The following is a 23,871-nucleotide window of genomic DNA, read 5'->3' as shown; positions in this document are numbered from 1 at the left end:
GCAGTAGTGGGGAGGGAGAAGGTAGCTGGTCTGCTCCAGTTGCCTGTGGTCTTTCTGTGAGGACACACTGTCCCAGGCGACTGCGGCAGTTATTCTGAGGGACCTGGGCCAAGGAGGTGAAGGACCACGGGCCTAGACCTTGGAGACTGGACATGAGCCCCTCATCCCTAGGCTGTTGGCTCTTTGTTTCTGCACACCCTCACCTCCCCTTAACCTTCTCAGCGTGCCCTGGACTTCAGGGAGAGCAAGGAGGCCGAGCCCCACCCGCTGTGGGAGTACCCATGCCGCTGCTTGTCCGAGCCCCAGCAGATCCTGACCTTTGATTTTCGGCACCCAGTCCCCCCACACCCGGTCCGTGCTGAGGGCTCCATCGAGCTGAGGAGGTGAGAACAGGTTCCAGGGTGCAGCAGGTGGGGAAGAGAGGGTGGGGCCTGCTTTTAGTCTAGTTACTGCTCTGGTGGCTAAGCACTTACTTCCGTGGCTTTCACGTGGGTAGGATGGCCGCCTTATCTGGGCCTTGCCCTTCCTGGTCCGAAGTGGCCCTGAGTCTGTGGCGGGTCCCCACAGCCCCTGGGTGTGTGCAGGTGGAGAGGGAGAGCCAGAGTGGGCTTTGCACATCCCCCCACATCTGCAGTGCCTGTTGAGCTCAGCGGCATGAGGATCAGAGCTTTAGAGAAATGTGATTTTTTGGTTGCTATGGTTACTCATTGGGCCATTTTTCCGGAACTCTGTTGGGAACTAAAGCGGCTTAGGAATTGGTAAGGGCTGCTCATTGTGAGGCACGGTTGGGCCATCCAGCTCCAGCGCCCTTCACAGGGAGGAGCTGCTGCTTCCCTGAGGAAACACTCTGGCCCCATGGTTCCTCTGAGTGCTTGGACAGGGTACAGGGAGCAAGTGGGGCTTTGGTTGTGGTTCTTTTTGCTCAGTATTTTCACTAAGTAGCCTTTAGCTAAGTAGCCTTCCTGATTGGGCAGGAAGGAAAGACCAGTGGTTTCTGGAAGGCAGAGGGAAGCTGTAGCTATGCTTGCCCGTCTTTTGCATGGCTGTTTCTCTGTGGCCCAACATCCCCCTACCCCCAGGCCTGGGAGGAGCCACGGGGCCGTCCTGTGGATGGAATACCACCTGACCCCGGACAGCACTGTCAGCACCGGCCTCCTGAAGCCTCCAGACGACAAGGTAGTGCTGTGTACCTGAGTCCCAGAGCAGGCCAAGCCTGCGAGCTGGTGCTCCTCTGGGTATCCCTCGCATAGGCAGCCAGATCGCGACTCCTCCGTGCCCTGGGCCCGAGCAGCAGCTTCTCGTGGCGAGTGGCCCTGGGCTGGAGGCTGACCAGGAGGGGGCTCCGGTGCCAGGAGCCCTCACTATCTTCTTGTTGCTTCTACAGGGGGACTGTTGCTGGAACCCTCACTGCAAGCAAGCTGTGTACTTCTTCACCAGCCCGGACTGCCGGGTCCCACAAGGCGGCCCTCGGACCGTCAGCTATACCGTGGAGTTCCACCCCCACACTGGAGACATCAGCATGGATTTCACGCTCTCAGACACCCTGGAGGACGGGTGCTGACCCTCACTTGTTGAGAAATAAAGTGGCCCGAGGGCTCTGGGCTCTGAATGGTGTGAAGGCCCCTCTCTTTTCAGGGCCCAGTTAAATCTCTGGGCTCTGAGAGGAGCCCTCTTCCTTTTTTGCATTTTTGCACCGCCAGTTCCTTGCTTTGGGTGTGACAGGCAGCACATCTGCTGACTGAATTTGGAGCTGAGGAGGGGCCAGGGAGCCCTCCGTGCTGTAGGTCTGAAGCACTCCAGAAGCTCTCACTTGGCAGTGTCCCTGTGCTGTGCTGGGAGTGGGCTGGGTGGCTGTGTGCTCTCAGCTGTGAAGAGCGTGGGTGGTTGGGCTGCCCCTGTGGGAGAGGCCTGGCCTAGGAGTGGCTTTTAGAGGCAGAGCTGCTGACTTGTGGCTAGGCCCTGGTCCTGAAAGAGCATGGCAGGGCTGTCCTTATGTGTTGGGTAACGTTACCCGGATACACCCGTAAGCATCTGGCCTCAATACACAGCATCAGCAGGTGACGGGGACTTGACACCTGGACATCCGACTGCTGCTCAGAGGATAGGGAAGAGGTGGTCTCAAAGCATTTCCTGAGATGCAGACCTGGGAAACCAGCCATCAGGAGGAGGAGCCAGGAGGTAAAGCGTTTTCCTGTGTGCCCCCATTCTGGCAGAAGGACCTCCTGCCAACTACTAGGCCTGGGCTCATAGGTACCGTATAGCCACCCCACCCCAGCCTGGCCCCCTTGCTTTGCCGCGGAAGACCAGTGTCCTGAGGCGGTTCCAGCCTTGCTTCTTCCCAACTCGAGATGCCCTTCATTCTTTATTCCCACTCCAGATGGAACAGGAGATAGTAGGAACCCAGGTGGCCTGGTTTTCTGGCAGTTCGGGGCAGACTTAGCCTGTTCCCAAGCAGGAGGCGGAGGCAGGAAAGGTGGGCCCCCCATAGCCTGGCCCCAGCTTGTCACTCAAATAAGAGAACACCAGCCTTGAGCCTCACAGTTTTATTTTCTTATTATCTATCCTTCCGTTCAGCACCAATAAAGGGAAAAAACACCTCTCTTTTCAAAATATTTTATCAGGTGTAAAGATTGTTTTTCTTCTAGGGAAGAATCGTCTGGATATATATTTGATAATATTTTTACCAAAACCTTAGGTGTGCTTACCATATAAAACCCCTAATGTCCCATGAGGATACAATACAGAAAAAAATACAGAAATTAAAAAATTGTTTTTTTTTCTTTTTTTAAAACAGTATTTCTAAATCTCAGCAAGTTAATACAATAGTTAAAAAGCATCAAGGTTAATATTCATACTTAAAACTCAAGGTGGTTTGGACAAATGGAAATGACCGTTTCCTTCCGAAGCTGACCCCTGCCTCCTGGCTTCTGTGGAGGAGGCCGGGCCTGGGGCAGGCGTGGGGCCGTGGGTGGGGATTTGGATGACCCCCATGTCCACCCCTCCTAGGCCTAGATGCCACAGAATCTGAGATCCTGGTAGTGTTTTCTTTCTTTTTTTAAAAAAAAATCACACTGGAAAAGTCTGGCTTGTGCATGGTCCTAGGATCCCACAGCCGTGATGAAACGTATGGTCGGCAGTGGTGGCCTCAGCAATGAGGCTGCGCCAGAGGGAAGCGCGAGGGGGCGTGGGATGCAGGCTGGCCTGGCTCCAGATGCCGGGGCCAGGTTGGGCAGAGGCGACCTCATTAGGGCAGGAAATGACCGAGGCACAGGGAGGTATGACTTGCCTAAGGCCGTCCTGTGAGGAGGGAGAGAAGCAGGTGCCCCTATGCCGCGGCGCTCTCGTAGAGCTGCCCTGGGTGGGAAGTGGCTCCTCGGAGGGCTGGAGGCGGGGCTGGTGTTTCTCTGCTTCAGGAACCCTGGCTTCTGTCTCTCCTGTTCTCCTGGACATAGCTGACTCGAGGCCTGGAGGCCATGGCTCAGTCCCAGCCAACCAGGCGTTGAGCATGTTCAGTTGGACCCTGCCTGTGTGAGCAGAGCTTCTTGGCTGCTCCTAGGAGTAGGGTCCCCTGTGACCCCACAGAGCCTTGCCCAGGACTGTGGAGGCCAGGCTCTCGGAGGGAGAGAGCCTGGCGGGACTGCACTCCGCGGTGAGCAGGCCCTCCTGGCTCTGCACTCGAGGTGGGGCTGGGGGCTTAGGGAATGAATGCTCCTTGCAGCGAGGCCCTCAGCCCAGACACTGCCCGGGACAAACCAGTGCCCCCATGTGTGTGGTTCTCTGAAGTGTCTTCCTCCAGCACAGGGCCTGCCTCTGGGTGGTTGTCTGCTCACCCCCCCAACCCCAATCTGGGTCCCTCTTGCAGCTCAAGTGGGTGACAAGGCACAGCGTCCGCACACTGGCGCCAGGAGGCTTCTAGTATTTGAAGGGTCCTGGTGCACTCCCCAGCCTCGCTGGGCAGATCCGGCTCTGAGCCAAGTGGGCACAAGGTCAGGGTGCTTCAAGGAGGGGAGATCAGTGGGGGTTGACAAGAACAGTCTTCCGAGTTGGAGGGTCCTTGCACTGGGAATCAGACCCCTCCCTCCCTTGCTTGACTGTGGGGAACAATCCCGGGTGTGTTTTAAAAGGCAGGTGGGCAGAGGTGGGGCTGCTGTGGAGTGGGGAGCTGCGGACCTCCCTTGCGTGCTCTGCCATGTCCTGCCCGGGTACCCAGGGTTGGCCCTGGTCCCGTGGTGGCAGAGGGAGCATCTGTGGGCCTAGATGCTAACCAGTACCATGTGCTGCCCCAGGCAAGCAGTGGCCCTTGGCCTTCACCCCCAGCCTCCATACTGGTGAGGGGGAGGGGACAGGCCAGTCTGCACCTGGGCTTTCTGCCTCTTCATCTAGGGCCCCTGGGTCACCTTTCAGGATGGGCCTGGGAGGACAGAGCTTCAGCCTCACTCCAGAGGCAGGCAGACAGTTCCTGAGCTCAGCCAGGGAAAGCTTGGTCCCAAACCAGAGAGGTGTCCAGAAGGGAAATGGGATCAGGCAGAAGAAGGTTGTGGTTGGTTTTGACAGAAGAGAAGCCATAAATTGATCATTTGGAATACCTGAAGCCCCCACCCCCACCCTTTTATAGCATGAGTTCCCCTCTTCCCTGTGAAAGAGTGATACTGTCTCAGATTCCCTTTGCCCACTTTGAAGTCTCTTGGGGGAGCCTCTGGGGCCCTGGCTGGCTGGGAGGGGGAGCCCAAACAGGGTTCTCCCTCATGGTTTGCAGACCCTCTAAAGTGAAGGGTGGTTTTCTTTTTCTGTTTTTCTTTTTAAAATGTAATCGCCCTTGAATGCAAGACCCTGGGAAGAGCTGGGGCTTGCTGGTAACTGGACACATCCTCATGGTCCCGGCTTGCTGGCCGTCCAAGCTGGAGGCGGGCGCTGGCGGCCCTGTGCCCAGGAATGCTTCTTTGGCTGGTTCTGATTGTGTTTGGAGTTCGGCCTTGGGTGAGGCCCGAGTTAGGGGTCTGTGTGGCTACGGTGTGGCACGTGACATGCGGGCAGTGTGCATGCGAGGGTGCAGGCATGCGAGACGATATGGCAGCGGACAAAAATAATGAACCCTGGACGAAGCTTGAGAAGAGATACAAAGAGTACAGAAACCCGGTTCTCATACTAACTCCCGGGTTACAAACTAGGTTGTGCTGTAGATTTGTAGAAAATCATGTTTTGAAAGAATGGCACTGTTGGGCAGCTGCGGCTCCCAAGGCCGGCCTGACTCTGTCCACAGTCAGTGCCCAGAGGTGCAGGGCGGCGCTGGTTCCAGCTCACCTGGGACAGACTGAGGCTACCCCCGGGTCCCTGCCCTCCTCCCCCAGCACCAGGGGTGCTGGCTGGAGGGGACACGGCCAGAGAGGTGCTGCGGCTCAAAGGGCTGGCAGAGGCCCTGCTGCTCGGAATGACGTGGCTGGTCTATGCCTCCTCCTCCCCTGCAGACACCATCAGCCGCATGGCCACTGGAAGGTGGTCAGTCAGGCCGGACAGCTGGGTGATAAAACTGAATTCTTCCACCTCCTGTTGGGGAAAAGCATTCCTTTTAGATCCAGAGGTTAGTCTACAAAGGAGGGGCCCAGAGGGCAGGAGTGGGGCTGCGGGGTAGGGGCTGGAACTGGCCAGGATCTTCGTGGAGACTGAGGGGTGGGAGCCTTACATGGAGCCCCAGGGTCTTTGGGACTGACGAGTCTGGTTTTCAGAGGAGAGCTCTGTGCTGTTGAGGGGTGCAGGGCAAGGGTCCCCTATCTACAGGCGTGGCCTGGCTGCCCAGCCTGCCCCCGACTCACGGCCTTCCAGTCCGGGCACAGCCCCTCTTCCGCGTACAGCATGTAGTCGATGCGCCTGCCATTGCCCTTCAGCAGGTCCTTGCGTCCCTTCTGGCCTGCCCCAGGGCTCTTGCTGGTGGGGAAGGCCAGGTACTCCCTGCGGCCTTCCTCGCTCTCCAAGACCCTGCTCGACACACAAGAAGGCACAGGACGTGAGGTGAGCCCCTTTGCCCCCTTCCCCAGGCCCCAGATTCTGAGTATAGAGCCACGTTCTCATCCCCAAGTGAGAAGCAGGTCAGACCAAACCCTGTGTTTAAGATCTGTCTTCCCATGGAGCCAGAAGGGGCCTGGGTGGAGGGACACTCAGTGTGAGCCTATGAATCCCTGGCTGAGCCGTGCTGCTCCAGAGTCCGTCCGGGAACGTCCTGTGTCCACTTTGGGCATGGCTGTGGCTGAAGTTTGGACACAGCATCGCCCAGAACCTGGGGCCGAGACGGAAACAGGAGCAGAACAGGGCTTTGCTTGGAGCCAGTGGGGGGGCCTGTTTCGGCAAAGGGTTTTTGCAGGGAACCTTAGGGACTCGTCTCTCCTAGAATCCCCACACCTCCTGGGACTGTTGTTTCAGATCAGCAGGGCGCTGGGGGAGCCAGGAGATCACCCAGGCCCTATTCTGGGACTGGACTCCTGGGTCTGTCTATCTCTGAGTGGCCGTGCCACATGAGCTCTCTTCTGACACAGGGATGATCACTGTGGGCCCCAGGATGTTTCGGGGACCAGGCACAGTTCCTGAGAAAGGAACTGTGTAGGGGGGCATCTATAGAAGAGCTTGTGACTCTTGATACTGAGATGGTGAGTTTGGGCCCCACATTGGGTGTTGAGATGACTTAGATCACTAAAACTTGGGGGAAAAAAAAACATGGGGTGTGTCTGCCATCCCATTTCTTGGAGGAAAGAAACTGACACTGGTGCGTAAGTGTGGGTCTACAGGGTGTATGAAGTGCTTGGGTCGGGTGTAAACACCCTGAATCCGGGCCTTCTGACTTCCTGTCTACTGTTCCCTTCCGGCCAGGTTTTCTCTGGAGCCCAGGCCCCCGCTGTGGAGAGCCTTCACGGGAGACTGGCAGAGGGCAGGCACCGACAGACACCGCACAGGCCCTGTGGGCCGGCTGATGCCTGGACACATGGAAGGGGCACCTGGACGTGCACAGCCAGCAAACATGGGTTTCTACAAGGTTTTTATCAGCCCTGAGTAAAATACACTAATGACATGCAGAACATCACTACATCTCAGAAATATAATCTATTACTGTCCTTTGCCTTTGATAATTAATTCTAGCATCAGTGATCTAAGAGTTACTGATAGTCATTTTTTAATCATCAGCTCATAAAAAGATAATTTTCTCAGCATAGGATGATGTTTCAAATTTAGTCTGTAATCTAATTAATTGGCTCAAATTAGCTGTGAGGAGCCACCGCCCTGACTGTGCAGTCTGAGGCTGTGAGTTATAAATTGGTTCTGCTGCTGGCCTCTCAAATGTCTCTTTATGGAAGCCTCATCAGGTTCAAGTATGAAGTTTGGCTGGGATGGAACTGTCTCTACTTTGAGAACACTGATTTGTATTAGCTCCCCTCATATTTTAATTTGCCTAATTGGTGGCTACCAGCTGCCAGGATCCTGCAACACAGGCCATCTCCCTAGGCCTTCCACAGGGTTGTGGCAACCCTTGCCCTTGCCTGGAGAGATCCCTTCCCGGAAGGGCCTCAACAGGATGCAGGCTGAGCTCTTCCAAAGTGAGCCTGGACTCTGGTGCTGATGTAGGAAATGCCACCTCGAGACCCTCATCCTGGTGGGAGGCTTCTTTGTGGGCACACAACTCCCACCCCACGTGAGTCTCCACCCACCCCACCTTCAGTCCCTGAGGCCCTCACAGGCTTCCTTCCCACGGAACTGTGTGCTCCACTCTGCCCGGCACAACCGGCTCCCCACACCAGAGTCAGGGCTCAGTGCTTTTCCCGGCCCTGGGAACCACCCTCCCCTGCATGACCGTGGCATAAGGCTGCCGACTGCTGCTTACTTCTGCAGATTGTCAGGGGTGCACACTTCCTCGTCGTAGAGGTTGTCTGTGTCCAGCATGGTACCTGGGAACAAGGAGGCAAGAGTGGTCACTGCAGGCAGGGCCCAGCCAGCCACTAGGAGGGCTGCCTCCCCGGGACAGGAGGCCTGAGTGAGGGCTTTGCACCTGGGCAGTTGACTGGCCCTGCCCCCTGCAGTGGGGTTTTGGGGGCAGGGCCTGAAGTCTTCCTGAGAAGCCTGTGGAGAGCCCAATCTTGGTGTAGAGTCGGGCCTTGGCAGTACCCTCCCCCTGTCCTCCCTTGGTGCCCCCACCCTCAACCTTCTGGCCCAGCCCCAGCTCACCGATGGCCCAGGACTTCTCCTCTCCCGGCCCCAGGCGGCAGGGGTCCTTGTAGTGTGTAAACAGGGAATGCTGCTGCTCCAGCTTGTCATCTGTGCGGGGAGAGAGGGAGGCAGTGCTGTGGGGCACAGGGTGTCTGTCCTCGAGGGCTGCCTGTCTCTGCTTCTAGTCACCCTGACCAGATAGCACTGAGTCCCTTGGCTAACTGCCACTGGGTGTGCTCTGTGGTCCATTTGTCACTGGTTTTCTGTGTCCTTGAGAATGCCCCTCCACCCCCCACCCCCAGCACTAGGTTGAGCTATCTTCTGAGAACAGTGGTCTCTGTTCCTCCTGGGCTCCCTCCAGGTGGTGCCCAGATGTGGCGGCAAACCCTGTAGGGGGCCAGCTGATGCTGCCCTGGCCAGCGGTCCTGCCCTCATGGACCTGGGTGCCCAGGTTGAGTGAGGAGTGATCATACGAGGTGGAGAGAGACGTGACCTGCCCTGGATTCCAGTTTGTCCGGCCAACTCATGGAGCCAGAAAGTGCCTGGGAGGAAAGACAGGTACCATGTGGGGCCTGAGCAGGTGGAACCCTCCGGCAGCCTCTTCCTTTGTATGCTGCATTCCCTCCCTGATGCAGGAAGATCCCAGGAGCACCGGCTTTTGAAGCTGGACCCAGGCATGTGACCAGGCACGTGACTTAGAGGGAACCGTGGGCTAGGATCGGGGGCTGTGCCTTCCGTGGCAGACACTGTCCTCCCTACTCACCATTGTCAGAGGTCGATTTCTGGGTCATGAACCAACAGAAACAGCGGCCACCAGGTAAGGGCACCGCACGGTGCTCCAGGTGGGACCTTCAGGTCTCCTGCCTTCCCTGAGGGCTAAGCCTGAGCTCACAGACCCCATGTCACTCATGGGGTGAAACTCTGTAGTTTCTCCTGGGCTGGGGCTGGTGTGGAAGGAGCCCAGGAGCCAGTGGGTGGGCGGGGGGTGGGGTGGGAGTTGGTGTTGCTCCCATCAGCTCCTCTGGCAGGGAGAAGCTCAGAGCTGCACAAACTCCCAGGAGGTCCCTGAGATCCACATGATCACCAGATTAGTTATTGAAGTCAATTTTTTAAAAGACTGCCCATGATTAGTTTTTAGTTTTTTAACCTAGTGGTTAAAGGCATAATGACCAGGGTTCAAATCCCAGTTCAACCACTTCCTGCCTCTGTGACCTTGGACTAGTTACTGGGCCTGTCTGGGTCTCCGCTTCCTCTCCCACCCTTGTAGATCAACACCATGCTCACCGTCAGGGTAGTTCTGAGATTTAAATGAAACAGCCGTTAGAGGTTAGAATCGTGCCCGGTGCAAAGCAAGAGATGACTGAGGACCTGGTGGGTAGTGTTAGCTGACTCGCCCGTAGTCTGAGTTTCAGAGGCCCCGAGGCTTTTTTGTCAGAGTTCATTTTTAGGGCATCTCTTTGTCTCCTGTAAGGAGGCCTCTGTGCTTTCTAGGCAGAGCGTGGGCTCTTCTCATTTTAGGATTTCTAGGGGGCAGAGAAATCACAGTCTTGCTAATATCTCACCCACATGCTCCTGAGGAGCAGGAAGTTCTTCAAGCTGTAAAACCCAAGCCTTTCTTGCTGTGCCTGGAGCCCGTGCCCTCCCCAGGAGCTGACCCGACTGGGGAGGACCACCACCTCACCTGAGGAGCAGTTGTCAAAATTAAAATCTCCACAGATGACATCAAACACCACCAGCTCCTCGGGGTTGGCTGTGCTGGACGAGGAGGTAGATTTTCGGAAATCAGCCAGCCAGTCCTGAAGCAGGTCCAGCTGCTCACACCGGATGGCACTGTCCTCTGTGGGGCAGAGCCGGAGAGATTAGATGGCGGAGCTGCAGTGAGACCCTCTCCAGGCCGGGGTGCCGACCCCAGCCTGTGGGGGGCTGATGCCCCACCCCCTGGAAAGCCCAGGCCGCCAGATCCTACCTGGCAGGGCGTGCAGGTGTGTGCAGGAAATGTACCCGACAATTCTTTGGTCCTGAGGTGTGCTTCCCACCTGCACCTGTTGGGGAGGGAGGGAGGTGTTGATGATGAAGTCGACATTATCCTGAGTACAAGCCCATTTCTGTCAGCTCCTGGCTACACTAGGGCCCAGGTAGGAACAGCAAGGTCATGCTTCCAGGAGCTTCTGGTCTAGTATGGGAGGCAGACATATCAAGAAATACCAGCTTCTGGCATGCTAAGTGCCACTAGTAAATCATGCAAGCATTATAGAAGGAAAAATGCAGAAATCCCCGCTGATTTCCTCCTTATAACCTGGCCGTCTCCTGGTGACAAGTGTCCATGTTGATGACCCTCACATGCCAGCCCCTCAGTTCCTTGCCCACTCCTGTCTGATGGCTGTTCTCCCTTCCCTTAGCCACAGCCTAGGCCTCATCCCACCCTGGAGCCCATTCCTCCAAAGTCTAAGCCAGGCTCCCCTTTGGGAACAGCCCAGCCTCAGAGCCTGACACCCTTCCTGACATGGAGAGGGCCCTGCCCTCTGCTCTCTCCCCAGCCTCTGCCCCTGTGGCTCCACGAGAAGCCACTTCATCTGCTTCTGGGCAGTGGTTTCTTGATCTGAGATGACAGCTATGGCCTCCATCTCCTTGGCACCTGTCATGCAGTGACCTCATGGGTGGGCAGTGTGTGTGTGGGGGGTTCCTCTGAGACTCTGTGCCCAAGTGCTAATGATCCTGGTGGGGTGTCTCCACAGGCTGGTGTAATGACATCACAGACCACCCGAAACCCCCCCCCCCCCAGTGGTGACCCCCCTGCAAGCCTGAGCCAATGGGGCTATGGTTGTGGAGTTAAGTGATGCTGCCCAGCCCGCTGTTCTCCAGGCCTCTGATCCCGGCAGAGCTGCTAGAGGCTGCAATGGGAGATCCCCCCTGCTCCCTGCCAGGGGTGTCCCTTAGATCATCTGTGGCTGCCATTCTCCAGAGGTCTCTCTCTCTCTCTCTCTCTCTGGGCTTTCCTCCCACCTGAACTTTAGCAGTCTTCCCCAAACTTCTTTAATCCATTCCAGAATGGGTTTTCTATGATAATGAGATCCTGGACCCTGGGAACTGTCCAGGGAAGGGGACTATAGAGGCCAGTTTATAGCTAAGGGATATCTATCTGCTGAACATGACTCTGCTCATCCCCCAGCTAAAAGTGGTCTGGACTTGCCAGCCCTGCCACATCACGGGCCCTCCAATCTGAGAGCCTGGGGAGGCTTCCATCTTTGTGCTGCCGAAGTCAGGTAGGCATTATTCTCCTCCATATGGGTTTCCACATCATTAGGCATTCTTAGCTCTTCAGCTCCTCTCCCAACCTGGTGGATGCATATCTCTCCTTCTCCAATGCCCAGCAGGATGAACATCTGGTTACTTGAAAATGGGCAGTACAGCCTGAACTGGGGGCTGTTTATAAAGTCCCATGTTTGCCAGTCATTTCTGGCCCACAATCTAGACCCAAACCTCGGCCTTTTAGTACCACCACCACCCCCCCGCCCCCCCCCCACAGTGTCTTGCAAAATCACATACCATTCATGTGCACCGTTGCAAAAACACAACACGATCTTTTAAGAAAACCACCGTGCCCCCACTGGCCACACGATGGCGCTCTGTCCCCTTGTATTCTTGGGGCAATGCATCTGTTCCCCCGAAATAATATGCTGTGAGCACTAGGGCTTGGAGCTTCAGGGACCCTGCCTTGCTAGAGCCTTACAACAAGTCAGAGGGTTATCCTACAATTATACTAGAATTGGCTCGGGGTTATGAGGCTCTTTTGGCCGAGGCCGGTTCACATCAGATGTTTGCTGCCCCGAGCCCAGCTCCTCATCCTACTCTGCTGCTTTCTCAACTCCTGGTGACTTGCCAGGCTTTTCACCCACTCTAGGGTCTTAGTGCGTCAGCCCCTCACTCACTCAGCACTTGGTGTCACCTGCCTGTGCTGAGACCTGCACAAGGACAGGTGAGGTGCACCACTCAATACCGCCCCCACCCCCGGCCCCACCGCCTTCAGGAGTACAGCGGGAGGGAGGGAAGACACAGCCACAAGGACCCAGCTACCAGCTGCCTGTCCCTCAGCCGCATCCAGCCCATGTCTCGGCCACTCTGGTGACTTCCCTGCTCTCCGTCATCCCCGTCAGCCCTGTGAGCTGCCAGGACCTACTTCCCTACGTGCTTGAACTGATTGATTCTGCTCTGGCTCGGGTCCTTGGGAGTTGCAGAGGTTTGTGTTTCTCTTGGAAAAACAATCACACTGAGAGGCTGTGCCTTGTAGTCATGGTGGGCAAAGATGGTCAACAGAGAAGGGGCCCAGAATCAGGCTTTCCCACACGTAAGGAGCAGCCAGGGGTTCCAGTCCCTTCTCAGGGTGCGACGGTATTAGGAAAGCACGTTGTCCTCAGGCACAGACCTGCCACAGAGTGGGTGGTGGGGGGAGAAGGGATGCAGATGAAGGAGCACTGGTCTCCACCTGCAGCCTTCCAGCCCCCAGCCCCGGGCCTGTCTCCTGAATTCTCATTTATTTCACTCCTCCAGGCAGGAGAAGCAGGCACGCTTTCCCCAGCAGATGGGCTGGGTCTGCTGTGTACAGGGCTCAAATGGCGCATTCTCCTTTCTGTCTGACGGAGAAGCAGGCAGCAGGAGGGCTGCGGAGCAGGGCTGAGGGTCCCACAGAGGGAAAGCTGGCTCTTGCTGGCCGTGCTGTGAAAGCTTCACAGAGGCGGCGTGGCCAAGCCAGGGTGGGACCGGGACACAGGGAGCCAGGCACGGAGGCTCCTGGGGGAATGGGACGCTGGAGCAGAGCCCCCCAGCACTGAAGGCTAGGCTTCTCCCTGAGGCAGCAGGAAGTGGGCAGCAGGAGTCAGACCCAGGAGAGCACTGGAGGGGAATGGAGTTGGGAGGGGAAGGACAGCCCCAAACAAAGGCAGATGCAGAGGAATGGTGGCCTGGGCCATGACAGTGCAGCTGTGGGTGAGGGGTGGACCTAGACGTATTTGAAAAGTGAAATTAGGAGCCTGGATGGAGGAGAGGGGCTCAGGGCACAGGGAGGAGTCAGAGCGGGCATGGTGGAACCTGGCTGATGGAGATGGGCAGATAGTAAGTGAAAGAGGATGGTGTCCAGGAGGCACCCGGACATGGGGTTGGGGGCTCAGGGGAGAGGTGTGGGCTGGGACAAATGCAAGAGCCCTCAAGCAGGTGTGGAAATGGAGTCTGTGGAGTGACTTCCCCAGGCAGGTGCAGGGAGAGGGGTGCTGGCCTGGTGACCACTTGGAAAGGAAGAGGCCTACCGAAGTGAGGTCGGGTCGCCCTGCTGTGGGGGCTGCCGACCCTCAGCTCGGGCTGAGAGCCGGACAGGTGGGAGGAGGCCTGCCAGATGCTGTCAGATCTGCAAGGTCGGACAGAAATTGCAAACTAGATTTTAGGTGGAATATCTTGATTTTTAAATGTCGGCCAACACAGGAAACTTGTTAATGCTGTGGACCGAATCAAACATAGCTGCAGACCAGTTTTAAGCGAAGGAGCAGAGGAAGCATCAGCGGTTCGAGGCTGGGCAGGGGACCAGGAGCCTGGAAGGAATGGCCGAGAGGTGAGAAGAATGTCAGCAGCAGAGAGGCCGTCCCAAGAAGACTGTCATCACCCTGGTGGGCAAGGTGGTTGGGGGAGCCAGACCAAGGAGGGAGACGAGGGTGTGGGCTGGGGGCAGGGCCAAGGGGGTCCCCAGCTTCTGAACCATCTGTGGCAGAGCAGGTGGGAGGGAGAGGGTACGCTCTTCTCTTGAGCTTGACAACACGTCCCCTCCTTCCCCCAGAAAGTCACTCCAGCTGCTGAGACAAAAATATATCCAAGGAACAGAACATTGATGAACCATATGCCAAAATGGGGAGGTAAGAGGAGTTCATTCAATTTCAGCATCTCAGGCTGTGAGAGAAGAGTTAAGGACCCCAAACTGTGGGCCTACAGAGCTGCAGAAGAACCACTGAGCACTCTGGTGTGGGGTCTGGGTCCTGTAGCATCTGGCCAAATGGTGCTTCCCAAAACTCTGGAAACGCTGAGAATGGCTTTTGCGTAGGGAACAAAAAAGTCAACACTCGGAGCGTGTCAGGCTCAGTAGAAGATAACGGGTAATGACCAAATTACCATGGTCTAAAAACTCCTGCAATTGCATCCAAATTAGCAGAAATAATTATGATTCACTTTAATTAGTGACTATGGAAGCGAAGCCTTGGGCTGGTGGGCAGAGGGCCTGGCATGGCAGCTGCTCGAGAACCGGGAGGGAGGGGGCACCCAGCCAGTGAGGCTGTGGGCCTAAGTGAGCGGGCGTTTGCCCCTTTGTGGGCAGGGGCCCCCTGCCGCCTCCTCCTCCCTTGACCGCTGTCATCTTCACTGCTGGCACAAGGACCTCCCAGGCCTCAAGCTCACTCCCTGCCCCATGAATAGGCACTAGGTTTCTTACAAATGAGGAGATAATGGCTCAGATACCTAAGGAACGTGCCCAAGAGCACCTGGCCAGGCCTGTCTGAGCCTGAACCCCAAGCTGGGCGCCCACTGGCTCAGCTCCAGGAGAGGCCTGGCCTGTCCCCAGCCCTCCCAGAGTGGAAGAACCCCCTGACTGCAGCCCACTGTCCTCCCCGCCCCCCGACCAAGGCTCTGCCACAGGCTGTTGTGTGCCCCGGGGCATGGCCACAGCTTCCTACCTTGAGAAACAGCGCCCCTTTCGAGGCCAGGCCATCGGAGCGCCGCCCATTGGGGTAACAGTGATAGGCCACGTCCATGATAGGGTAGCGGCTGGCAAAGAAGAGGCCGCTGTTGAGACACTTGAAGCTGCAGCAGCCTTGGCAGCCATAGACCCCGACGTCGTACAGAATGTACTCGAAGTAGCCGTGCAGCTGGTCTTTCAACTTGGCGGCTGCCCGCTTGTCAAACACCTCCTGCAGACACAGGAAGTCCAGGTTGGCGGGGAAGAAAGCGGACACCTCGTGGTCAAAGGCCTCGTCCGGGTGCCGCCTCTTGCGCGCAGCCGCCTTCTTCACTCCGGAGGCCTTGTAGGGGAACTTGCTGTTGGTGGCGCCCGGCTCCCCACTGCCGCCGCCGTCTGCCGCGGCCCGCACCTTCACCAGGGACTCCCTGGAGGCCGATGGGCTGCCCAGGCTCCCCGAGTCCCCGTCCCGCTGACTGTGGTTGGGTGTCTGGCCCTGGGGGGCCCCACCAGCCCCATTCCTGGCTTGGCCCCCAGCAGCGCTGTCGTCGGCTTCAGGGGGCCGGCCCCCCTCCTCGCCTCCGATGCGCACGATGCAGGCGTCCTCCAGGCTACCCTCCGCCGGCTCCCCGGAGGCCGGGCCATTGGCAGCCTCGTCACTGGGGTGACGCCCGCTGCCGTCACCCTTGTATTCCACAGAGGCCGTCCTCTTAATGCTCCCGGGGACGGCCTTGGCCACACCATCGCTGCCCTGCGGTGACACCAGGCTGCTGAAGCTGGCCGCACTGATGGAGGTGTTGGTGGGCGAATCAATGTAGATTTTAATCTGGGGCCGACTGGCCCCATTGCGGATTCTCTGCCCAATCTCTTTGGCCCGCGCTTGGGTGTTAAAAACATTGTTGAGCCTGGCCAGCGAGTCAGGGAGGAGGCAGACGTTGGCAGTGGCAAAGCAGAAGCTTTTGCCGGGACCTGTACCCTTCCATTCACTGAGCAGGGCCGCCCCACCAGCCAGGCCCTTGTCCTCTAGCCGGGAGTAGATGTAGGGTCGGCGGGCGGACTGCAGTGGGGACCAGAGGAGGAACCCGACGAAGGCGAAGGGCAGCGAGGCAACCAGGAGGGCCAGGTAGACGGGCGTGAAGAGCACAGTGCAGAGCAGCTGGAGGTAGCACGGGTCGTCCGCCCGCTGGCGCTTCTCGTAGGTGGTGGGGATGAAGGAGGCCACGAGCCGGTCTGCCAGCCAGTAGCATGGGAAGATGAGCGCCCAGGACACGGCATGCAGGGCGGACAGACAGCTATTGGGAAAGGGGGCCGTGTACAAAACCATCGCAGCTCACTGGGCGCCGCGGCCGGCCCTACTACATGGTGTCCGTGGCAGCGCGGGCACTTTCTTGCGAGGGGTGGGGTGGGGGAGCAGGTGGAGGAGGGGTCACCTCCTGGTGAGATGCGTCTCTGGGTGGTCAGTGGTGAGTGCTGGCCAGCCAGGCATGATTCACCTCAGTGCGCCATACTGGGCCACCAAGGCCCGCCAGGGAGCCTGTAAGACAGAAAATAAGGGGCTTTACTCATCCTTAGGGGCGCAGGTCAGATGTTGGGGTCACTCGCTCCCTCACCCTGTTCCCACTTCCTCCATCAGAAGCAGGAGTATTCTGTTTGTCTGAGTGTGTTTGGTTTCCTTGGAGTATACAGCTTGGTGACGTGACCACATCTGTCTTGATCTTGTAGCCTAACGGCTCAGAAATGAACCCCAGATTTTGGAGGGGCCTAGCTCTGTGGGCATTTGGGAGGCAGCCTGGGGATCCTGGAGGGTGCCTGGGCCTGACGCTGGCCTGAGCAGCCAGAAGACCACCAGGAGCCAGGGGTGTGCCTGATTCAGAGGAGCCTCAAATACACCTGCTTGTCACTGAGTGTCCTTCAGGTCAGAACAGAGGGGGAGCAAACAGCAGAGACATGGGGTCAGAGAGTCCTGGGGTGCAGGGCAGTGTCGCTGGCAGGAGGACCCCTGAGAGGAGGGCTCCACCCACCACCAGGCTCTCACAGTGCCCAACCTGCAGCATCAGCCCACTCTTGCCCTCCCACCCCTGCTGACCCCCCCCCCCCACCCCCGGAAATCTCTGACCAGCCAGGATCCTGGCACTGCCTGGGCCTTAACCCACATCCAGAATGATGTTCCCTCTGACTTTTGGAGAAGCATCCTGGAGCTGTGAGGCCCAAGCTTCTCCCCTAAGCCTGAGATGCAGCCTGGGGCCCAACTGAGGCCCGTGGCTGGAGGAATGAGTCCACCCTGGGTTCCTGTCCCAGCCAGGGCACAAGCCTCAGACCAGGACTTAGGGCCCTGCCTAGCAGAGGCTGCCAGGGAATTACTGTGCTGAACATAGAATTAAGAAAGGCCAAGAGTCTGGAGTGTTGGCCCAGCCTCCAGGGACCATGGGAGATCATTGTGTGATGAAGCTGGTATAACCAACATCTTGAGTCTTCATTACCCAGTCTGTTGGGGGTTTCACTTCCTATTCACTGTCTCCCCGACCCAGTCCAGCCTCTGCCCTGGTGCCATGGAGGGTGGGGGTCTGTGCCCACGTTCCATCCATCCTGGCCCACCGCTCGTCTTCCCCCTGCCTCCCTGGGCACTGCAGCTAGGACCTGGGTGCCATTTGGGTTTTGCCTCCCCCTCAGTCCCCACATCGCATCTGTCCCTCTCCTGGAACTCCTGTGCTGGTCCATGAGTGCATGATGCTTCAAGTACTGTCTTGGCTGCGTCTCTTTCAGGCCAAGTTCCACACAGTGGCTGGGGGGATTCCGTCTAGTCTGACCATCCCTCAGATACCCCAAACCCACAGAACCCTCTGTGGGCCCTTTTTTGGCTGTCTTGTGTCCTAGCCGGGCCTGCCATGTCTGCAGCCCCATCTCCCTTGTGCCCGGATCCCACTTGGTGGAATGTGGTTTCCTGTCCCTGCCCTGCCCCTCACCGAGCTCACCCCTTTTCTTCTGGACTCAGCTCAGAATTCACCTCCTCAGAGAGGCCCTTTTGCCCCCTTTGCCTCTTCTTGCCAGCTGGCTTAGGTAGCTCCCTGGGGGGCTCCTCTCTGCATTGTGCATGGCCTGGTCTCTGCAGTTCCAGGTCATAAAGCTCATGGGTCACAGCCACCTCCCAGCAGACTGGGAGCTTTCTGGAAGAAGGGGCTGCATTGAGGGGCCTAGCGGGTCCTGGGGCCACACCAGCAGGAGCTCAGGAAGTGGGTGGGTGACTGGAGGTCAATCTGCACTGCCTCCAGGCCTGAGGTGCAAGGAGGGGGGGGGTCTCCGAGATGCACCTGTCACTTCAGTGCACTCCTGTGGCCACATCTCCAGGGCTGATTTAGTGGGGACAGGGTACTTGCTAACATCTAAAGATGAACTTTAGCTGGTGTCTGTGTCTGGTTCTGGAGAATACATTTCACAAGAATTTTACTTTCTTTAGGGGAAATTGCTTTGAAGGAAACCCTGCAAGTTTAGTTGGGGGAAGCAGGTGTGTCTATTCAGACCACAGCTCTCTGGCCAGGAGCCATGGGAAACTGTTCCTTTGTAGAGAGCTCACACTGCGCCTCGGTTGAATCTGGAAAAAGCGTGTCGTCCGCCTGTGGGCAGTGGGACCACGTTCATCTGGTGCTGTAGTCACAAGGCCTCTCACTCAGGTGTGGGCAATGAGGCTTGCGTTCAAGGATGGTGGTGAGGCCAGAGGGCCAGCCCTCCATCCCTCTCCCCGGCCCCCTGGGGCAGGGGTTGGGGAAGCTGTTTCAGAGGTTGGGAGGAGACCCCTGACATCCTGCCCTGGAGTCCCAGACCAGACAGTGGCCTTCACCACCCTCTCCAAACTGGAGCCGAGTCCTGGTTTTCCAAGGCCAGGCTCCATGAGGGGAGGCGGGTGCCCTAACCTTGACGGCCTTTACTGTGGGGTCTGCCGATTCAGAGGTCCTATGAACTGAGGCCCCGAGACTAACATTATGATGACAGTGGCTGACACTGGAGGGTTTGTTCTAGGCCTGCTGACCCTCTGTGCGCATGACTTCTAACCCCCCAGAAGAGCTGCAGCAACTCTGTGGCCCAGAGCTTGTTTGTGGCTCAGTACTTAGAGGGGCTGTGGCTGTCCAGAGCTCTCCCGTGCCTGCCACCTGACAGACTTACTTATTCTTTCTTTAAAATCCCAGCCATGTCATTTGAGTGTAACGCGAAGCTGGGGCAGCAGCCTGTTGGCTCCCTTGGAGCTGGTGGGTCTGGCTGCCGTCGGCCCAGCTCGCACGCACCATGTTTGTATTCGGAGCGGGCAGCTTCAGACTGGCCAGGCTGAGAGCCAGGGGAGAGGGCGCAGGTCCACCTCCACCAGCCGGACCTGGAGGAGGCGGCAGGTCCCGTCCCTGGGATGGCGTCTCCCAAGCCTCCAGCAGCCACTGCAGTGGGCACCAAGGTGCTAGGGGTAGGGGTCTAGGCCAGACTTCTGGGGACACCCAGATGCCATCCCCAAGTGCATGGAGGTGGTTCACTCCCAGCTCTTCTTAGCTCCTTCCTCCTCTTCTCTGTGGCTGGAGGTGGCCCAGCCCAGCCAGCCCACACCATCTTCACCTGAGTGCCCACCCCTGCCTTCTGTCTCAGGCTCCAGCCACAATGTGCACGGAGGTCAGAAAAGCTCCCTAAACAATCTGATTACATCCTCCCTCTGGAGGTCCCATGGTCTTGGAGGAGAAAGTCCATTCTTCCAGTCTCTGTCTAAGGGCCTTCTGTGCTCCTGCCCCTCTTTCCTTCCCCAGCCCCACCCCGGAGGGCCCCCCAGCAGCCTCGCTTCATCCAGGGGCTCCTGAGAGAAATTCTCAAACCCTCTGTTCCCCCCTGTGGCTCATCCCTAATGCTGGCCACTGACCGGGCAGGGTGGAGACTTGCCACCAGGGGGGACCATGCTCTTAGTGAGGCCTGGCCCCATCCTGAGCTGCCCTGTGTTGACCTCAATTCTCTTGTGGCCCCAGAAACCCTTCTGGGCAAGTTCGCCCCCAGCCCTGTCTGCAGCAGCAGTGAGTCGCCAGGCCTGTTCTTTGTGCCTCCCTGGGCTGGTCACAGGAATGCGTTTGGTCTCCATTCAGGCATCAGTGGGTTTGAGGTGGCTGGCAGCCCAGGGGGCCACCACAAGCATTCTATCCCCGATGGGGCAGATCTGAGCCTCCCAGCTCTTCATGGCTACCTGGGTCCCTGCTCCAGCCTGCCCCCTGACCCCCAGCTCTCAGCGCCCTGGACAGGAGGAGCCTCCTGGTGCCGCCTGCCCCCCCCTGCTCAGCACGCAAGCCCTGCATCTGTGCCCGGGGGCTGCTGACGCAGTTGACACAAAAGGGATTGCTACCAATGGAGGCAGTTTCTAAAGCTCTGTGGTTAATTATTTTGTCTCAGGGAGATGAAAGGAGGATAAACAAACAACAACACATTAATTAGTCTGATCTACACTTTCCCCAGTAAAGAGGGGAGTGGGAGCTAAACACCAGAGGCTGGGAACTTCTCACTAAGCTTTAGAGTCCCCGGGGCTGGGGGGGGCGGTTTGCACCCCTGGGCCTTTGTCTCGCCTGCACCCCCTCAGCAGGGCAGAACATTGTGGGTGGCCTGGCCCAGGCTTAGCCTCCAGGTGAGGAACGCCTGCCCCCGCCCCCCATATACCCCAGCTCTTCGCTCCCTGTCCCAGAGCCGCCATCTTTACGAAGCAAAGTCCACCACGGGCATCTCTGATGAGGGTGACAGGTCCGACAAAGGCCACATGTGCTGAGCGGTAGCTGCTCAAGCCCATATGCTGGATTATGCTTTCAGTTTCCTCTTTTTAAAATAGTAATTACTCCTGGGTTTTTCCCCATTATAAATCCTGACTTGGGGCTTCCTGGTTGCTCAGAATGCCCGAGCCTCCTCCCTGCCCCATTGCCATGGTCTCCAGAGCTGAGCTTGGGTCCCAGACACCCTCAAGTCCTCATGGTCACTCCTAAACCCTAGGATCAGTATGGGGGGCTACCCAGTACCCCAAGGGAGGGCTCCTGGGAGGCTTGCTCCTCACTCCCAACGGCACCGCTCCCTGCTCAGTTTGGGTTCGGATCTCCTTCTCTCTCACATGAGAGTAGCAATATCTGGGCTCATCCTGAGGCTTTGTCCTTCCCTATCTCCCCTCTGTTCCTCATAGGACCTCCCTGACCACGCCTCAGCTGAGGTTTCTGTGGATTCCGTGCATTGTGGAGAGGGGACAAGCTGGTTCTATGCACTGTGCTGGGGGCACCTGGAGCCCATTCCGCAAGCCTCTAGGTTCCTGACTGCTCTGCTATACCTTCAGATCATCAGAGACCCATGCACGCCGTTCAGGCTGGAGCTGTCAGCCTTCATTAACATGTTCCTTCCCCTACAGCTAGGACTGGACTGGGCCCAACTGGGACAAGAAGCCTGGGCTGCAGAGCCATGACAGAGGGAGCAGATCGGTTCTCAGGCTGATCCAGCTGGGAGGGGAAATCGCCTGGCAAAGTCTGGGGGCCAGACAACCATAAATCCAGATGGGAGAGGAAGAGGTGGTCACACACTGGCCTGAGAGATCACAGGATGGTGACGCCTGGGCGGGTGTGGAGCACTGACAGAAACTCCACACCATAGTTGTTCCTGGTATCTGTGGGGACCTGACCTGCAGCCACCACAGCACCGGAAGGGGAGACATGGACTGCTCAGAGGCCTGAGCTAAGCCAGTGCTCCTCCCAATAAACACCTCCCTGAGGGCTGGGGGACCAGCTGATCTGCTATCCGTTGGGGAGAGCATTGCAGGAGTAGGGCCTCGCCAGGGCTGTCCTATTTGATGTTGAAGATGGTAGAGAGGTCCCTGACAGCCTCCTTGGGTAAGCTGCAATGGACAGGCCCTCTGCTACTGTATACCAAGTGATACTGGCCCCAGGACGTCCATCCCATGTCCCACCTCCCTGTGAAATGGACCTGGCAGACACGCTGGTACACGAGACCTGCTACACAGAGGATCAAAGAAAGGGTCCTGGGTGAGTGCTGACTTTGCATGTGAATTTCTCCTGCAGTGTGAGAGTGAGCAGGCCAGCCCAGCAGGCAAGTGCTGGCCCCTCTAAGAAGCCTGAACCATCTGGAGGGATCTCCGAGCTTTGGAGAACTTAGGGGAAGATGAGGAGGGTTGGGAGTTGCCCCAGGTTGGGGGCAGGATGGGACCTGTTCCTCCTTCCTAGTCTTCCCTCTGGTTCTCATGCCTGCTGAGCCCTCTCTTCCCAGCAACAGCAGCAGGGCTGGGAATCCTGGAGAGGAGGGACCTCTTCCCATCCTCTTTGCGTCCACAGGCTCATGTCTAAACAGGCACTGGTCCAAGCCCCAGGTTTCTGCAGGAAAGACTGAGAGGATCACTCCAATCCAATTACCGGAATGTGCTCGCATCCGCCGGCGGTGCCGAGATTGGGCCGGCCCATTTCTGCCTGGATGCCTGCCGCCTCAGGGGTTGGCATAGCAACGGGAGCTGCTGAAACTTGGAGTCAGCTCATCACCAGGGGGACAGAAAGAAAGACTGAAGAGGATGCCTTTCTAAGAGATGCGGGTCAGACAAACCCAGGCTAATCCCTGAAAGCCACAGAAATGGGGGCTAGGGGCTGGCGTGAACACATGTGCCGCAGCAGCAGCTCCCAGTGACCTAGGCGTGCCAGGTAAATGCCCACTGACCCTTCCAGATCCAAAGCACCTGCCCCCTTCTCTCTGAAACCCTCCCCAACTTCCCTATCCTGCCCATATCCTCCCTGCCCTGCACGTCCCCCAGCTGTCCCTCTAATCAGGCGCCTGTCTATCTGCATATCAGCAGCCTGGGAGCACCTGAGAGAGTCTCTGGCACCAGCCCAGGCCCAGGTCCCAGCCCGCTGCTGTCCTCTGGCTGTGGCAGACTCACTCTTGTCTCCCCACCCCAATCCAAGAGGAGGGCAGCAAGCCACACTAGGTCAGTTGACACCACAGCTCCCTGACCCCAAGGTGAATGGTCCTAAGACCCAAGCTAGCTCTCTCTCATGGGTGCCCTTAACGAACCCCTCAGGAAAGAGGCCTGCATTTTCCCTGAGCTGGAAGCGCTAAGAGTCTGAAGCTTCTGGAGCCTTCCTCAAGAGTGAATCTAATTCAGAGGAAAACAGACCTCAGGGCTGGAAGGAGTGAGTCCTTGCGGCACTTTGAGCTCCACTTTTCTCTGTGCCTGAAGACAACACAACCCCCGGACTTTGTAATTCGTGAGTTAGCAAATTACCCTTTCCTTTGCTCTAGTCTAAGTTGCATTTCTGTCACTTCCCACCAAAGGGATCCTATCTAATATGTATCAGTGACCCGATCTTTCTAAAACATCATTCTTCACAGTTTGTCTCCTGGGTGAACTTCCGCCCCTGGGCTGCCCACGGGGCAAAGGGGGCCTTTCTCCTGAGTCCTTGAAGGCCCTGTGAGAGCCGGTGGTGGTGGGAACTTTGCCCATGTGATTTGAGCATCCCTCAGGGGAAGGCCGTGCAGATGTTATAAGCACAGGCTTGGTGTCACACGTGCTTGGTCTGGGTCCTCGTGCTAGATATTGGATAAGCGGCTTCACTGATGCCCTGCGCGTCATCTGCTCATCTGTCAGGCAAACATACCTCGTCTCTCACACACACACAGTCTCAGCGTATGCACCACAATTAGCGCAGCGCCTGCCACGTCTCTAATAATACCTTCGTTACTATTACGACTGTTCATTCCATTGCCGCAGAGGACCCTCAGGATACAGCTGGAGCCCACAGAGTTTCCTCCTCCTGTGGCTGGTTGCTTGACAGGAAGGTGCCCTGCTCCCCCAGACAGGAGCCAAGGCTGGGGCCTCTGTCTCTGGGCAGGACTGTGCTGGGGGCTGCTCATGCGAGCCCAAGTCACAGGCTTCTGCAGAAACCAGACGCAGGCAAAGGGCCCATAAAATTTTCAAAAAGACACTTTCCAGG

At 57.5% G+C, this 23,871-nt stretch overlaps 2 protein-coding genes and 2 long non-coding RNA genes across 18 annotated transcripts in view; 3 read left to right on the top strand and 1 right to left on the bottom strand.

Annotated features, from left to right (window-relative positions):
* The window catches only part of PRMT7 (protein arginine methyltransferase 7), a 48,955-nt gene extending 47,346 nt beyond the window's left edge, over positions 1–1,609 (top strand). For all 4 annotated transcript variants that reach the window (XM_082711693.1, XM_082711695.1, XM_082711694.1 and 1 more), the window contains 3 exons: positions 223–383; positions 1,080–1,176; positions 1,385–1,609. In XM_082711693.1, coding sequence (XP_082567819.1) covers positions 223–383; positions 1,080–1,176; positions 1,385–1,561 — 435 coding nt within the window. In that variant the 3' untranslated portion in view covers positions 1,562–1,609. The remainder of the gene's footprint in view (positions 1–222; positions 384–1,079; positions 1,177–1,384) is intronic.
* A 919-nt stretch (positions 1,610–2,528) lies between these two features.
* SMPD3 (sphingomyelin phosphodiesterase 3) overlaps positions 2,529–23,871 on the bottom strand; it is an 81,277-nt gene continuing 59,934 nt past the window's right edge. For all 11 annotated transcript variants that reach the window (XM_082711705.1, XM_082711702.1, XM_082711704.1 and 8 more), the window contains 7 exons: positions 14,895–16,430; positions 10,154–10,229; positions 9,869–10,024; positions 8,206–8,295; positions 7,865–7,928; positions 5,811–5,973; positions 2,529–5,544 (listed from right to left, as the gene is read on the bottom strand). In XM_082711705.1, coding sequence (XP_082567831.1) covers positions 5,443–5,544; positions 5,811–5,973; positions 7,865–7,928; positions 8,206–8,295; positions 9,869–10,024; positions 10,154–10,229; positions 14,895–16,220 — 1,977 coding nt within the window. In that variant the 5' untranslated portion in view covers positions 16,221–16,430 and the 3' untranslated portion in view covers positions 2,529–5,442. The remainder of the gene's footprint in view (positions 5,545–5,810; positions 5,974–7,864; positions 7,929–8,205; positions 8,296–9,868; positions 10,025–10,153; positions 10,230–14,894; positions 16,431–23,871) is intronic.
* Positions 5,482–7,324, top strand: LOC309853581. Of its 2 annotated transcripts, XR_014305813.1 has the most exons (3): positions 5,482–5,578; positions 6,528–6,638; positions 6,859–7,324. It is a non-coding gene; the product is annotated as an uncharacterized lncRNA (long non-coding RNA). The 2 variants fall into 2 exon arrangements; XR_014305814.1 differs by lacking the exon at positions 5,482–5,578 and having other exon boundaries at positions 5,981–6,638.
* On the top strand, positions 10,243–13,266 carry LOC309853588. The gene is made up of 3 exons (XR_014305821.1): positions 10,243–11,151; positions 11,357–11,450; positions 12,215–13,266. It is a non-coding gene; the product is annotated as an uncharacterized lncRNA (long non-coding RNA).

This window comes from Mustela nivalis (assembly GCF_964662115.1).
Source record: "Mustela nivalis genome assembly, chromosome: 18".
Taxonomy (NCBI): domain Eukaryota; kingdom Metazoa; phylum Chordata; class Mammalia; order Carnivora; family Mustelidae; genus Mustela; species Mustela nivalis.
This window is presented reverse-complemented; position numbering and strand designations above follow the sequence as displayed.